Genomic DNA, 17,955 nt, shown 5'->3' with positions numbered 1-17,955 from the left:
AAAAATTCAACATAATGGTTTGAAACGTCTAACGTAAACCTTTTCAAATGAAATTTTGATTTAAAAATATTTTCGAACCCTCTGGACAAGTAAAATAGGATGTAATGGATAATTTACACAACAGGTAGGACACTTAAACATCTAGTACTTAGATAGAGACATTATTTATTTTCTGGAGCTTTCAAGCCAGCAAGAGTGTTATTGTCCCTTTAATAGTACGTTCGGCACTAGATCGATGATACGTTTTTATACGCCCACATTTTCACATCTTCTTTGTGGACACTCTACATGTCATAACTTGAATTTTCCGGCGTGGCCCCCCCTTGTCAGTGATGCAGGACGAAGGGGCTGACAAGGACAGCTGTCTAGTCCTTCGGATGAGACGAAAAACCGAGGTCCCGTCTATACATTGGAATGCACGTAAAAGATCCCTTGGCAGTTGGAAATCGATATAAGAGTAGGCGATAGTGTCGCTGCCCGGACAAAATTTCCCTCAAAGCACACTGTATGACGTATGCCCGTCTTCATTAGCCCAGCATAGGAGCAGAACAGTAGGACGTTAAACCCCATTTCATTTCATAACTTGAAATATAGGTATATATCCCAAAGATCTCGGTTTCTTTCGATATTGGCTTGTATGGGACCAGTGCCGGACTGGTGGGCCGAAGGCCCGCCTGTCAGGTCATTGACCAAGGCCCACACAGGTACGCGCCGAAGGCGCGCGAACGTCCGAGGGAGGTTCGGGGGGGGGGGGGTCTCCCCCCAAGAAAATTTTGAAAATTGACAAACACAAACCCATTGTCCAAGCAGAAGAAGGCAAATTTTTGATTTCCTGATACAATTAGATAACAGAATGACCTAAGAGCACTAGCTTACTTTTAAAGTTCTTTCCTTGTAGTACACTTCTTTTTTTGTGTTGTTTGTCAGTCATTTTTTTTCCTATCTTTTCTTTCTCCTGTCCTGTGTCCTGTCCTGTCCTCTCCTTCCTTCTTTCTTTTCTTTCCTTCCCCTCTCATTTCTTTCTCTTTTCTTTTTTCTTTCTCTTTTTTCTTTTTTCTTTATAGGCTTAGGCCCACTTTTTTTTAATGAGCTTAGACCCGTCTGTCACGGACAGGTGGACACAGTCCGACACTGTATGGGACCGTAACTTCGTGGATTATGGCCCCTGACTGTACACACTATAATAGAGGTCACAATTATTAGCCCATTTTGATGAAACTGAACATGTGTGTTTATAACCCAAAGATCTCAATTCCTTGCGATATTACGGCTCCTTAATGAACAAAAACAAAAACATCCCCCCCCCCCTAATTTTCGTTGCAGGGATCCCAAATGACTCAAACCATCGACTCAAACACACCAGTCTGGTCTAATTAATGCTTCCACTTTCAAACGAATTCTTGACAATTTTCGAGTCGCATGTTCAACTGACCTTTTTGTTCGATTTTAAGTCTCTTTTTCAACGATTTCCGATATGTTTACTTAGACGAAAATATCAGCCAAATAGCTCTTGGAATGGCTACAAATGCAAGGAAATGGCGGATAATTTTCTTGGGGGACCCCCCCCCCCCCAAACCCTCCCTATTAGCGGCGTGCCCCGTCTCCGCGGTCAGTGCCCGCCCCCCCGCCTTTTCAAAATTCCTAGATCCGCCCCTGGTTACACTATAATGTCGGTTGAGATTGAATTTCATGAATTGGTTTGATCCTGTGTCCTGTCACTTATGGGGGGGGGGGGGGATGGCCGAATGGTTAGCACGTGCGTGCTGTATCATAAAGCCTGTCATTGAGTCAACTGGCGTGGTTTCGAATCCCCGGTTGTACGTGACAAGGAGTAGGGTCGCCTGTCCAACCTCGTGGGTTTTCTTCGGGTCCTCCGGTTTCGTCCCACTGCTAAAGACCCCTACGCGCAAGCGAATTATTGAAATAAAATTAAAAACCATGTTAGTCCCGAAATGACCTAGTTTGTGTCGAGTGGACGTTAAACCCCATTTCTCCCCTCCCTCTCTCTCTCTCTCTCTCTCTCTCTCACTTATATCAGAGTATATATTGAATTTTAAATCAAAATTTGGACTCCTCGTACCCTCCATATTAACCACAGTACTAAGAATATTATCAATATCTAAATCAATCTCGTGAGCAGCCTTTCCATCACAACTTTCCCCCATATCAAGAACATCAAAATTTTTACGGCTATTATCTTCCATATCGAGTACATTATCAGTATCCAAATGCTTATCACATATATTCTCATTATTAATAATATTTGTTTTCGACTGTGTTATAAACATGTCGTCTCCGTGTCGAATATTTTGGTCTGTCTGTGTATGCTTGCATTGTATGACTGGAGTGTTTTGTCACATGCATTCATGAGCATATTTTAAGAATATATCCATTATTTTATGGCTTGTTGTTTTAGAAAACTACCCATTATTTGTATCTAACGCCCCTTAGTTGTTCTTTCCATTTACATAATGGACAGTCTTTGGCCATTATCCATCACTGCTTTTAATTTCGAATTGTATGGAAATATTGGGTAAGAGGTTTAGCTCCTTTAACGTTTAACAATAGTAATAGGTACTTTTATATTATACCTTTACACTGGTAATGTTAGGGGAGAGAAATGGCTATTCTATTCATCTTCGATTTCCATAAGCCAAGGAATATTTTTACGTGCGCTACCAATTTGTGGACGTCTAATTTCCTACCCAGGCATTGAATTTCTCGTCTGCCTTAGATGAAAACTTTTTAAAGAGGTCACTTTCAGGTTGTCCATTTTATTTTTTTGCTTTAATTTAAATCCACATAAGTGGATTTCAAATATTCACCTTTCCATCTCTTGAAAGGGCGTATCTTGCTTTCATGTGGCGATATAATGTCGTCGTAATCTAAAAGTGGGATTGAAGAAAGAAAATACAAACAATATCGTTTATTAAATAGTGGTACATTGAACATCATTTTATTACATCAACATATATTTTTATTCATTTAAACCATAACCTTATACCCGCAATGACTATAGAGATAGTACTGCATATTTTGGTACTAAAAATTACACGTAATTTATTTTCCTTAAAAGGTATTTGATAAATTTAAAAATCAAAGACATATAATTATCTCCCTTTAATGTCTATCTCTTCTACAAGCACACTGATCCGCAGTGAATATTCGCTAGGCTGCGACAATCACTGATACGGTTGACATCGATGGGACTTAATGGGCCAAAAATTAAATTCTAAAACATTATTTTTATGTTTTAGAAACATAAATAAAGACGTTTGAAGTATTTGTAGGTAAAAATTATTTCGTATTTTAGTGTAAATAGGTATTAAAATGAGTAAAAGGCGCCATTCTGCTCGAATCAGTAACGTCTTATTTAAACAATGCACGCGGCATTGAGCCAGTGATCGACGCCGTGTGATATGACGTTATGTGTTGAAGACAGTCATCTTTTACAGAGATATTAGAAGAGTTTCGTAATACTCTGCGAAACAGATTGGTCTACAACAAGTCGAGTGGCTCAGCAAATTGATATGGACGTTCCGGACAAAATCGCTAACCATTGCCCCAGCTTTTCATATTTAATAGGGACCACTTCCTCGAAATGGATCTTCAAAATTACACTATTACGTAAATTATTAGCGGCACATTTCAACTCGATCAAGAAAAATATGTCTTAATCGAACTAATGAAGCACTGTTTAAGAAAGATTTCTCTTATTCTTATTTTAAAGGATTTACCAATAGGATAATATGCAATTAAAGATACATTATGGGAGATTAGATAAAGGTCTGGCAATTCTCACTATAAAAGCTAAAAACTAGATAATGTAAAGGGAATTTGCGGAAAATTTCAGTCAAACTGATCCTTTCTGAACCGAAATTTTAGCGACTGAATTTCGGCCTAGCCTCGATCACCATTACTAAAGTCGATACAATAAAAAAAACATAGTCTCGATTATCCATTTCATGAATAAATCACGAACGAAGGAAAATTGAGCAGTAAATTGGATCTTAATCCAATAAATATCGCAGGTTAGCGTTCACATTGAGAGTTGATTATGGTCTGGATAAGTTAATTAATGTCTAATTAATAATATAGATAAATTTCAGGCCTAAAGAAAGACCTGCAATAGGCAGACTTAGCTCTTGCATAATGTATATTTAAAGACCCAGCATGCCAGCATAAACGTCAAATAGCTAGAGTTTAAAGAACATCAACAATAATTACCTTTACAACCTTTTGATAGACGGTCTTTATCGTAGATGATACTTACCGTCTTTTTTTATTGATAATACCTATCGCATTATGGCGGGTTTAGTTATTGTTATATAACTGATGATACATATCTTGCCCTGACACGTATTGTGTGACGCTTGGTTTATTTTTGGGTCTCTAGATTGGTGACACTTATCGTGTCCTAATGACACTTATCGTGTCCTGCTGGTTTAAATTGCTGTCTCCTCATTAATTATACATAGCGTGTTATGGTGAGTTTTACTTACCGTCACCAGATTTTATTTTTATTTTTATTTTATTTATTGTTCCCTGATTGATAATCCGTCCATGTCCTGATACTTATCGACTGACGATACTCATCCTGTTCTGCTGGTCTTATTTACAGCACCCCGTTGTATTCACCTACTGTCTCTTGACTGTTGATACTTATCGTGTCCTGCTGATTCTACTAACACCATCTTGCTCAAATGGTGACAATTAATAAGACCTGCTGGTTTTTCTACTTACCGCCTTTTGAATGATGATACTTATCGTTTTCATTTGGTTTTACCCTCGGATGCTTTTCATTTCTCGTTTTAGATATTAGACTTCAGAATTTCTCTCTCTCTCCCCCATCCACAATTTTTGGGTTCGCACACCTCCCCACTACTATCAACATCATCAAATAATTGCTTCGCTAACCACATTACACCACATTACACTACATTACATTACTTTCTGTATTTTAACCCCCTTTGTACTTAAACTACGATATGTCCGATATAATATTGCAACATTGAGAGTATACATTTTTCTTTGTAAATTTAAACCGTTATATAATTTATGATTATAATTTCAAACACTGTATTTATATTGTTGTAAACAGGGAGATGAATTTATATAAGCCCCGGCTTGTTTTCAGATCCCAGATTTATATATATTATATTTATAGTTTGTAAACATTCATTGAATAAATAGTGTTAGAAAAAAAAAACAATAATTACCGTCATCATTCTCTAAAACAATTTTTGCAAAATGTGGCCGTATCTTACATGGCAACCACTTGTTTTAAAAATAAGATCAAACTCTTTCAACAAGTTTTTGCAAATCACATTTAATTGTTGTTGTTCTTAGCGTTTAACGTCCGCTTCCACCGAAGGTGATATCGCAGACAAGTTCATTTTAATGATCTTAGCGCACGCGCAGGGGTCTTTGCTGTGGGAGGAAACCGGAGTACCCGGAGTAAACCCACGAGGTTGAGAAGGCGCCCCTATCTCCAAGCCACATACGCTCACACCAGGGATCGAAACCACAGCCGCAAGCCAGAGGTGACCGGCCAACTAGAGGTCGAAGAAGCGTGACACTCTAGACCACTAGGCCATCCCAACCCCCCCCCCAATTTAATTAAAATACTTTACTTAATACCTAAATAGAGATTTTGTCCAGAGCGTCCATATCAACTTGCTAAGCTAACTTGTTGTCAGGTCGGTAGACATTAAAGGGAGTTGTAACATGGACGGGAAATCTTCCTTTGTTCTTTTCGTTGTATAAGCAGATTGTTTCCCTCTAGTAGATTGGGTGGAGCTTAACCGTACAATAACTAGACATGTTCAATGTTATTACACTCTTTTGCTGGTTTACACTAGTTTTAGTAGAAATCATACAGAGAAGTGGGGTTGATTTTCTGTGCAATAACAACAAGCATGTTGAGCAGGCGTCAATGTTACAAGTCAATTATAGCACGTTTCATTCGTTAACTCATGAAAGCCGTGCTATAAATATACCTTAATTATATGTACATACACATCTGAATATTGTACACAACGAAAATCACTTTTCTGCATCCACTGCCCGGGTATAATACCTGGCGTAATCCCGTCTTCGGTAGCCCAGCCGGACGTTAAACCCCATTTCCTTTCATTTCTCTCCTCTCAAATTCCAAGCAAACCACCGCCAATTGTTGATGTCAAGGGAGATAAATCCATTTATGAGTAAACTATGTTTCAAAGTTTACTTCATCAATTAATTTCAATCTTAATTTTTAAATCTGAAATAATTATATGTATTTGCACAACCGCAATACATTTCATAGAAATTAAATTTCAGTTGATTTTACCACCAAAATACGCAATGCCATCTCTATACTGATTGAGGATGTTGGCTTATGATTTTTATTCTTTAAACTCACTTGTAAGAATTGTCTACGATATCACCCAAGGTGGAAGCGGACGTAAAACCCCACAAACGAAAGAACGGACTTATAAGTTACGACGATATAATACCGCCACATGAAATCAAAATACAACCATCTACAAGATGATCGAATAGAATATCTGGAATCCATCTATGGGGATAACAATTAAATTTAACTAAAAACAATAGATGCGACAACGAGACACAGAATTCATATCTATGGCTTGAGATAAACTAATTTAATAGGATTAGTACACAGCAGCTGGTCTCAGACACCCAGAACATCATAGTCTTCAACGAACCGAGGGTCCTGGATATGCTAGGCCCCCACTCCCATGCGATGCGTTACGATAGGATTGTCCCTATTGAATCCGGTACATGCAGATACGTTCGGAAACGTTTCGATACGATCAACACGATTGCTACGACTGACCCAATATATGATAAGACCTATAGGACCACCACGATTACTCCACGATTAAATGTCCACATGCATTATTATAAACAAACATGAACCGTGACGACGAATTAGGATTTACAGTACATATATAAAACAACGAAACAAAAAAAAAAACAGATATTATCCTTGAATAGTGAAATTTTTACAATAAATTTTTCAGGAGTGATGGACATTGATCAGGCAATGCAAATGGCACATTGTATAAGTGCTATTTACCCCGCTTATTACGCTGAAAAAAGTTGTTTTGAAATGGGCCAATATTGATTTTTTTTTTCGTGCTTTTAATTTCGAATTTTATGGAAATATTGAGTAAGAGGTTTAGCTCGTTTAACGTTTAACAATAGTAATAGGTACTTTTATATTATACCTTTACACTGGTAATGTTAGGGGAGAGAAATAGCTATTCTGTTCGTCTTCGATTTCCATAAGCCACGGAATGTTTTTACGTGCGCTACCAATTTGTGAACGTCCTCCCCAGGCATTGAATTTCTCGTCTGCCTTAGATGAAAACGTCTTTAAGAGGTCACTTGTCCAGTTTATCTTTTTGCTTTAATTTAAATCCACGTAAGTGGATTTCAAATATTCACCTTTCCATCTCTTGAAAGGGCGTATCTTGCTTTCATGTGGCGATATAATGTCGTCGTGAATTAACAGCGCGATTGAAGAAGGAAAATACAAACAATATCGTTCATTAAATAGTGGTACATTGAACATAATTTTATAACATCAACATATAATTTTATTCATTTAAACCAAGACCTAATATTATCAATCACTAAAAAGTAAGTACTGCATATTTCGGTACTAACAATTACACGTAATTTATTTTCTTTAAAGGGTATTTCATAAATTTAAAAGTCAAAGCCATATAATTATCTCCCTTTAATGTCTACCCTTTCTACAAGTTGAGCCGCTCAACAAATTGATATGGACGTTCCGTACAAAATCGCTAACCATTGCTCTAGCTTTCCATAATTAATAGGGAACACTTCCTCCAAATGGATCTTCAAAATTACACAATTATGTAAAAACCTATTCCTACCCATATGAAACACCATCAGTGTTTGACTGAAGATTAGTTTTATACATGATAAACAAGAACATCAACACATAATTATACCTGTCTTCATTAGCCCAGCCGGAGCAGAACAGTAGGACGTTAAATCCCATTTCATGTTATATCTCTTTCCTCTCAAATCCTAGGGTCGCCTCTTCAACCTCGTGGGTTTTCTCCGGGTCCTCCGGATTCCTCTCACTGCTAAACCCCCTACTCGCAAGCGAGTTATTGAAATAAAATTGGACCATGTGTTAGTCCGAAACCACCCGTCCCACATTTCTATACAGTAATATGCGTGTATCTAGTCTCGCGATCTAATCTATTTGAGTATTAGTCTAGTCAAAGTACTGAAATACCCACCACAAATTCCTTTAGAAGTTCTTTTGGTACTAACTTGTAGATGACCTTTCCCTGCATGTAGATCATACTGAAAAACCACCGAAATCCACCGGCGTGGTCCTCCCTTGTCACTAGAGCAGGACGGAGGGCCTTGGACAACGTATACTCATTCGGGTGAGACGTAAAAGAATTCGATATAAAAGTAAGCCGTAGCACCGGTCCCGGGCACAATTTCCCTCATAGCTGGACATAATATGGCGTATGCCCGTCTTCATTAAACCCCATTTCATACGCTTAGCTCAAAGGAATATATATTTTAATGTAATAAACGTAAGAAATGGAAAATATTGCCGCCACCAAAACAAAAATCAACGAATATATTCTATATAACATTGACACCACACCCCCTCTCTTGCACTACAACTACAACCACTATCAGCAGCGCAACCCACAACACCACGACCATCACCATACTCAAAGAACATAAATTTAAATGAATATAATTAATTCACATATTATATTTTTAAAAAATATTCTAAATAGACACACTCCTTCAAAAGCGCAAGTATATCAGAAGCTAATCCAGCAATGGCCAGAGAGGGACTTCTCGGGTCATTGCTTCAGAAATATGCACTACCAGTAGAATTCTCAGTTCTCTGTCAATACATCTTCTAATATCTCCAAATATTAACTTACAACTTGGAAAACGTGCTTTGTCCTATGTTAGACCTTTTCTATTGAATAAACTATCAAAATTGTCAAAACAGTCGAGGGAGAGAGAGAAGAGAGGGAAATGAAATGGAGTTTAACGTCCTACTGTTCTGCTCCTAACCTGGGCTAATGAAGACGGGCATACGCCATACAGTGTGCTATGAGGGAAATTTTGCCCGGACAGCGGCGCTACGGCCTACTCTTATATCGAATTCCAACTGCCAAGGGATCTTTTACGTGCACGCCAATGTGTACACGGGACCTCGGTTTTTCGTCCCATCCGAACGACTAGACAGCTTTCCTTGTCAGCCCCTCCGTCACTGACAAGGGAGAACCACGCCGGAAAATCTGGATGAACTTTCTCGGCCAATGCAGGGATCGAACACCCGACCTCCAGGCTAGCGAGCTAGCGGAAAAAGATAAATGGAATTTTACGCCCACTCGACACAAACTATAATTCGCTTGCACATATAAGGTCTTTAGCTTTGGGAGGAAACCAAAACAACTCGGGGAATCGAAACCACGCCACTTGACTCAATGACAGAACTTATGATCTAAAGCGCATGCGTTAACCAATGCCCCCCCCCCCTTACCCAAAAAACAATAAAATTAAATAAATAGAGGATATTTGTCGTTTTAGAGTGAATAACATATTTTATTTCATCGAGAAGCAAGAAAACTTATATTTTCACGAATGCGTAGCATGAGTGAAAATATAAACGTTTTCTTGCTTAGAGATAAAATAAAATATGTTATTCACGACAAAACAAAAAATGTTCTATTTATTTTATGATTTTACAATCATTTTAGGTAAAAACAACATGGACTACTTTGTCCGCTTCTAGCCAGTGGAATAACACTTTTATTCCACTGATAAAACGCGGTATTCCACTGCTGATCATAACATAAATACTAGTATTTGTTACATGGTGAATCACATAAACCCAGAACATTAGCTGACTAATGGAACATTTGACGTGACCGAAGGTATGCATTTGGATTACAAATATTATTCTAACCGACCCTCTCGTCGGTGGGCGTATCTTGCTTTCATGTGGCGATATTATGTCGTCGCAACTTGTCTGTGGGTTTGATGAATGAAAACTTGTCTGTGGGTTTGATGAATGAAAACACAAACAACATCGTTTTAAAAATAGAGATACAAATATAACTCTTTTTATAAAATAAATGTTTAATTTTTCATTAAAATTAGAATCTACCATCTTAAATCACTATGGAGATGGCATTGCATATTATGGTATTTGCTATTTTATATCAATTCTATTTGAAAAGTTGGGTAAATACCTAATTATCACCCATTAATGTCTGTTGGTAAGCAGGCGTGTAATTCAATAACTGGGGAGGAAACTGGAAAGGAAATGAAGTGGAGATTAATCTCCCACTGTTCTGCATCGACTGGGCTAATGAAAACGGGCATACTGTGGGGGAAACTTTTCCCAGACAACGGCACTACGGCCTACGCTTATACCGAATTCCAACAGCCAGTGGTTCTTTTACGTGTATGCAAATGTGTATACACGGAACGTCAGTTATTCGTCCCATCTGAACGACTGTACGTTGTGCTTTGCCAGGCCCTCAGACCTGCGCCACTGACTAGGAGGACCACGCCAGGTAATCCCTATGAACATACTCGGCCGACATCGAACGCGGGATCTCCAAGTTACTCATTGAGCCACCATGACCCCCCCCCCCCCCAAAAAAAAAACCCCCAAAAGAAACGGAACAGATACGGGTCAGAATATGTGGTATGTAATTAAGCTTCCATATTTAATGACGACACGCAACCGTCTGATTTTAGTATAAGTATAGACTCAACTTCTCATTATTATTAATGTATGTATAAAGGCTCGCATCCTCCGCAGTTAGAAGGGAGTTATAATTAGGTAGCGGACCCGACAGAGATGCGAATTGTTTATTTAATAATAATAATAATAATAATACAATACTATTCGTTAATCAATCTGATTAAAATCCAGATCTATATCTTGTTTTTTTTATATATATATATACTTTCGATGGCCTACATTACACGAAAATCTGACCGGTTATAGCAGAAGGTCGCGTCAGAAATCATATGAGCGGCTTTTGGCCCTATTACGTCAGGCATTGATTAAAGATACATTATGGGAGATTAGATAAAGAGCTGACAGTTCTCACTATAATAGTTAAAAACTAGATCATGTAAAGGGAATTTGCTGAAAATTTCAGTCAAATTGATTTACTTTGAACCGAGAATTTAGCATTGAATTTTCGGCCTAGCCTCGATCACCATTACTAAAGTCGGTACGATAAAAAAACATAGTCTCGATTATCCATTTCATGACTAAATCATGAACGAAAGTTGAGCAGCAAATGGGATCCTAATCCAGTAAATATCGCAGAGAGTTGATTATGGTCTGGATAAGTAAGTTAATTAATGTCTAATTAATAATTAAGATAACATTCCAGACCTAAAGGAAGACCTGAAATAGTCAGATTTTGCTCTTGCATAATGTATGTTTAAAGACACAGCATGCCAGCGTTGACGTTTCTAGTGGGTTTAGTGCAGTTCCATGCATAGCACGCCAAGAAGTCGCCGTGACAGATGGTTTCATTGGCTAATCCCTCACGCCATCCAGAGTTGCAAAGACAAGTAAAACGAAATTTTGAACTATAAAAAACGAAACGAAATAGGATTCAATCAGATTCAATCTTTAATCAAACAATGGCAATGGTGGTGTTACATATGGGTAGATATAGGTTTTTTTACATCTATAGCGTAATCTTAAAGATCCAAGATGGTTGCCATAACGTAGTTGGAGGAAGTGGTGCCGAACTACCTTCCCAGTCATTGAATTTCTAGTCTGCCTACCCGAAGACGGGTTTGTAGACATTAAAGGGACATAATTATATGTATTTGACATTTTAATTTATCGAATACATTTATAGAAAATATATTTCGTTTGGTTTTAATACCAAAAGATGCAGTACTAACTGTATACCGATTGGGGATGTTAGGTTATGGTTTAAAGGAATAAAATTATATGTTAGTGTTATAATATGATGCCCAATGTACCACTATTTAATAAACGATATTATTGCTAGTGAGTTTTTCGAGTGCAGATTTCCCCCGCAGAGTTAGATTCAGTGCGGTGAGTGTGTATACCACGGTGGTTTATAATGTCTGATCACGTGATTGATGTTGATTTTGAAGATGATGATATTGATGACGATGTCGTTTCCAGGACAGTTAAAGTGACCTTAGACAAGAAGGTAATGGTTTATAGGCCAACGATTTTCAAGATGATATGTTTAGCTTTAGATTCATCCAAGGCTGTTGAAGCGATTAGTAAAAGGGACAAGTCTGAAGAATGGTACGTTACTCTTAAATCTAGTAAAATGGTTGAAGCACTAATATACATAGGTAGCGGTACGTACAATGGCATAAGATATTATTTTTGTGACGCAACCAAGTCGGTGGTGAACCTACGAGTACACTGGGTGCCCAGATACGTTAAGGATAGATTTTTAAGGAAGATTTTTGAAAGATTTGGCGAGGTGACCCGGGTTTACGAAGAGAGATCGTCTTACGAGGGGGTACAGCTTGGTACAGGAATGCGAGCAATAACTTTAGTAGTTTCTGATTTTTTAAAGACCCCTATTCCGCACATGATACGGGTTGAGAAAAGTAATCTGCGTATGCTCGTAACTGCTCCAGGCAGGCTGCCACTATGTTTGAAATGTAACTGTATTGGTCATGTTAGCGCAAACTGTATAAATTCTGTTTGGGGTCCACCCAAAAAAACCTTTGCTGAGGCAGTATCGCCCCCACGTCCTAGCGCAATTTCAGCTGAGCAGGTGCCTGCGGTCGAGGTATTGAAAGAAGGTGAAAAGGATGGTAGTGAGGATGAAAGGGAAATTGATCAGAACAGCGAAGATGGTGATAAACAGGTAGATGGAATGGAAGGTAATATGATTGAAGAAATGGATGATCGCGAGAGTAATACCAATAACGTTATGGAGGAAGAGATTTGTGTGACAGGGGGTAGTAGTCCTCTTTTATCCCCGATCACCCCTTGGCATCCCGGATTGAGACTAACAAATTTTGACTCTCGTAATAAACGTCATATGCAAGATGATGAAGGCTTTACCGTTGTTAAGGACAAAAAGAAAAATAAACTTTAACATGTGTAAATATATAAATGATGTGTTGTTTCAACAAGTTTTTTATTTTGCAGGTTGTAGAACCGCCACTTTAAACTGTTTAGAAAGTGTATATAGTGTGATGTTGTTTTCTGTCGTCTGCTGCGATGTTTGTACAGAGTATGGTTTTATACACACACCAGTCACTGTAGCCTTTACTCACCACTGTTCATGTGAGTTAACAGGTAAAAACGTAATCACTGTAAGCCTGTACGTTTTTGTCTATCTAGTATTCATAATGGGTTTTTGCCAATTAAATATTTTTATATGTATTTTATTGAATTATCTTATTATTGTTTCAATTTCTATAATTGCTGTTATTTCCCCATCTACAATAAAATCGTCACCCAAGAGTTATATTGTTCTATGTCCATTTTTTCAAGTTTTGAGAAAAATGCCATTGAAAATGTGGTGTTTCAATGCCGAGAATTTTACATGTGTATTTATGTCAAATTTTGCTTAATGACAGGCAATACTAACATAACGATTGTTTATGGTGTGATTTGAATCTATCATCTTTTTTTGAAAAAGGGGGCCACATTCCATTTTTGGTAAAGTGGAGATAGAACAAAAATTTTTTGAAATTTTAACAAAGAGTAAGTTCAGATGAGAAAAATTGTTCTATGTCCAAGGGAAATTTTACATTTAACACTGGAATAGAATCGTATGTGCTTTTATAACGCATACCCGTATAAATAAACTACTTTTATGAATCTGACACCTTGACACAAATATTATCCTATAAAATAGTCTTTCTGAGCATGTTAACATGCCCATATTGGTCGATTTGGTCTAATTAACAAAGCGAAACAATATGGAAATAAGCACAGCTTATGGTTCTAACCTTTTCAAGTTATAGAGAGAGAACTTAACGTCCACACAAAACAAACTATGCCATTTCGAGACTAACATATGATAGACTTTTATTCTAATAATTCACTTGCACGTAGGGGTCTTTATCAGTGTGACGGAACCGGAAGACCCGGATAAAACCCAAGAGGTTGGGCAGGTTATTCTACTCCTTGTCTCATAAAAGCTTGAGTCACTTGACTCAATAATGCCAGGCCTTATGATGTAAAGCACATGTGTTAGACCAAGTTTGAAAGGGAATTTGTCAAAACCCTGATGTCAATGACTTTCTGTGTCATATAAATACAAGCACTTACCCTTTATTACTAAAGTTGTCAAAACAACTCGCTCCTGTCTTTTTGTTTCCAAGGTAATAAAGTTAATTTGTGATAATAATGTTGAAATACCATGAACAAGTTATACAAGATGAAGTAACACAAATAACAAAGTCTTTATTATTGATAACATATTTACATCTCGAAATATTCATAATCTAGAGAGAGAGAAATGGATTTAACGTCCACTCGACACAAACTAGGTCATTTCGGGACTAAGACCTGGTTCAATTTTATTTCAATAATTAGCTTGCGCTTAGGAGTCTTTAGCAGTGGGAGGAAACCGGAGGACCCGGAGAAAATCCATGAGGTTGCACAGGCGAGCCTACTTATTCATAATCTACAAATAGCCTTAACATACTGTCGATCTACAGCAGGCATAAATTTTAACATTGCAGTAAGGTCTTTAATTTTATCTTGACTAAGTAAAGATCCACTTGATATCGGAATACTTTTGATTTTTGGCAAAGGGCTCAATAGATTTGGATTAATATTTCTCTCAGGTCTACGATCAACTATTCTTACTTCAAGAAAGTTTTCCGTGTGAATTGTTTTATATAAAACATGGTAAGGATGGGTTGAAAGGTACATAATTTGTTTAGTTTTTGTAAATGGTATATCACTATATTTATACAATTTGCTAACTGATTGATAATCAAAAAAGTGCTCATGTCTCATCTGCAGAACAATGAGTGGGTGCTTGCGATTTACAGATGGTAATATCCTCATTAGGCTAACTGGACTGAAAACTTCACATTTTTTAAGGGTGCGTTCAATAAGACTATGTACTGCATCTACCTCTTGTATAGAGCTATGACCTGGCTGACAGAACTTTTGGGTTATTGAATTAACAAAGGGATACCTCTTTAAAAAATCCTTCAGTGCCACGCACATTATTGAGTTTCGATTCTGAGCTACACATGAGTCAGACCACAATACGATATCTTTAACATCAGGATGTCGTCCCATTACTTTCTCAAGAATGCGAATTAGAGAGGACGCAATATCATTGCCTGTACGACCTGATAAACCTTCACTCCAAATGGCACAATAACCATTTTTGTCAAGAGAACAATGAGCAGTGAGGTTGTATACTGAGAGTTTTCTTCTGTAAAAGAAACTGGATATATTAGCTCGTGGAAGGGATAATACATTTTCTAAATCAAAACAAATTATAGCCCTTTCTTTATTCACCCTATCATTATCTCTTTCTACTTTTGTTTCAGTTTTCATCCGTAGGTGCTCTTCAAACTTTTCTTTTTCTTCATCACTAGCATCAGCATTATTTCGAAATTCTTCACACTTGTCACATCGATCCTTCTTTGGTTTTAAGAATTCAATATTATATTCATAGTTGTAAATGTGTCTATACATATGCTCCTGTACAGGTACAATGGTTCTATCGTTACAGTACTCCTTATACATTTCATACAGTATTTTCAGGTTAAGTGTGGTTTCAAAGTATTCTTTTCTTGTAGTAGAACGGCAGTAATGGGACTCTACTCTTGGTATTGACATTATATGATCATGCACACTCTGTTTTCTATCTTCAGGTATTACACGTTTTGGGTGCTTACCTTTCATTGGTGAACGGGGAATCAGTGTTTGATCTTGGCGTACATGGTCATAGAAATAGGACACTCGTCTTTGACTTATATCCAAGGATGTCAAAAAATACTCCTTGCATACTCTGTGTCGAACACCACCTACTTCAAAAAAATAGAGGAAGGAATATTTTCTACGTGACTGCTCAGAAAGGGTTCTAGTTCTTGCTTTTACTCGCCTTTCTGTAAACTGTGCATAAAAATGAGACTTTCTATCATCTGGCAGTTTCCAAAAATGATTGTGGATAACATCTCGTTCGGCATCACTGATAACCTTGGCACACTGAAATTTGCAGTTACCCTTACAATCCTTCTTAGTTTTAACTTGTCTAGCTCGTTTAATATTTCCCTTAACGTCTTCATATTCTTTTCCAGACTGACAGGCTCGTCTACTTATATTAGCCTTCCATGCTGCTGGGTCACGTTTTCGTTTCCTACTGAGTCTCTTTGATCTGGAAAAATAATTAGAAATGTAAAAGTAACATTAAACTAACACTATACATAAGGCCATTAAATCTTAATCCTTCAGTGTACACAATTTTAATATTGTTCCATTTTTTCAATTCAATCAATACACAAAATCTTTCACCACCTTGAAATAAGATATTATACTGACTAGTTGTTCGGATGAGGGGAAAACGAGATCCTTTGCACACAATGGCGTGCACGTTTAAGAACCCTTAACAGTTGGTATTCGATATACGAGTAGGTCGTAGCGCCGCTGTCTGAGAAAAATCATCCTCATAACACACTAGATGGCTTATGCCTATCTTCATTAACCCAATCAGTGCAGAAACGTAGGACTTTAAACCCCCATTTCATTTCATTTCGTTTACATTGATTTTAGTTTCGGAACTAAATATTCTCGTGCCTATATGAACTTAGATAACAAAATGAAGGAAACGCACATTTTGTCTTCATTTACAGAAGTTTCCGGGTCTGTTTCTGCAACATCATTAACTTCAAAGGTTGGGTCAGCTACCTCATCATCAATGTCCGAATTTGTATCTGATGAACTATCGGACAATACCCTTAATTGGGGTGTAAGCTGAATTCCAATAGGAATAAATTTAACAGTATCAGACCTAAAATGAAACAAAGTATAAAATTTGACATACAACAATGAATGACAGATGAGAGAAGAATTAAAAACCTATGTCTACGCGCCAAATGGAAAATAAGATGAAATTAGATTTAGATTGTTCTATCTCCAAGGCCACACTAATCAGGGTGTTTTGGGTATATTTTAATGTTTTAATTGTTTCTAACTTTACAATTTTAATGACATAGGTTGTAGTTTTCAAATGTACTCACTCTTTCTTGTTTATAACATCATCTTCTTCATCGTCCTTCAAAACTTCATCAATGACCTTAGACAAGTTAAGCCTAGCAGGCGCCATTTTGGAAAATGATCACGTGACTGTTTTGGGGCAGTGTCATTGGATATCGGACATAGAACATTATAACTCTAAATTTTGCTTTCATTAATGAGATAGGACAATAAAATTTTGTGATTTACTCCTATAATTCTTTAAAATCTGACCTTGTAATTTGTTTTCTGTAAAATATTGAAGTTACTTTAATTACTGGTTATAATAACTCCATTTCTTCTAAAAGTGGAGATAGAACACTTTAATTCTGAGGTGACGAAATGTCAATTCCAACTTTAAATATTATCACTATTAATGTTAATGGTTTAGCTGCTTATAAACGTAAAAGACTTGTAATGAACGATATTAATTCGCATAAAGCTGATGTTGTATTCTTACAAGAAACACACATTCAGTCTGTAGCAGACGGCAAAATGTTAGAATCTTTTGGTGATTTTAAGGCCTTTTGGAGTTTCGGGGCAAATAGAGAAAAGGGCGTGGGGATACTTTTATCTAATAGAATTAATTTTAACATTATTAAATTTGATTTTGATTTTTCTGGTCGTATGATTTTTCTAGATGCATCCATTAATAATATATTTTTTAGATTTCTAAATGT

General features: G+C 37.1%; 1 protein-coding gene across 1 annotated transcript; it reads right to left on the bottom strand.

The window, feature by feature from the left end:
* Positions 1-13,815: 13,815 nt before the first annotated feature.
* Positions 13,816-17,604, bottom strand: LOC126816266 (uncharacterized). Its single transcript, XM_050542560.2, has 2 exons — positions 16,875-17,604; positions 13,816-16,418 (listed from the first exon to the last, which is right to left on the bottom strand). The coding sequence occupies exon 2, from the start codon at positions 15,944-15,946 to the stop codon at positions 14,696-14,698; it is 1,251 nt and encodes a 416-aa protein (XP_050398517.1). The 5' UTR covers positions 15,947-16,418; positions 16,875-17,604; the 3' UTR covers positions 13,816-14,695.
* Positions 17,605-17,955: the final 351 nt, after the last annotated feature.

The sequence above is a fragment of the Patella vulgata genome, chromosome 1 (assembly GCF_932274485.2).
Source record: "Patella vulgata chromosome 1, xgPatVulg1.2, whole genome shotgun sequence".
In the NCBI taxonomy this organism is placed as follows: Eukaryota; Metazoa; Mollusca; class Gastropoda; family Patellidae; genus Patella; species Patella vulgata.
The sequence above is the reverse complement of the archived record's forward strand: the minus strand, read 5'-3'. Positions and strand labels throughout refer to the sequence as shown.

Coding starts and splice junctions, on each gene's coding strand:
- LOC126816266 (XM_050542560.2), bottom strand. CDS start 15,946: ATGAAAGGTAAGCACCCAAAACGTGTAATACCTGAAGATAGAAAACAG.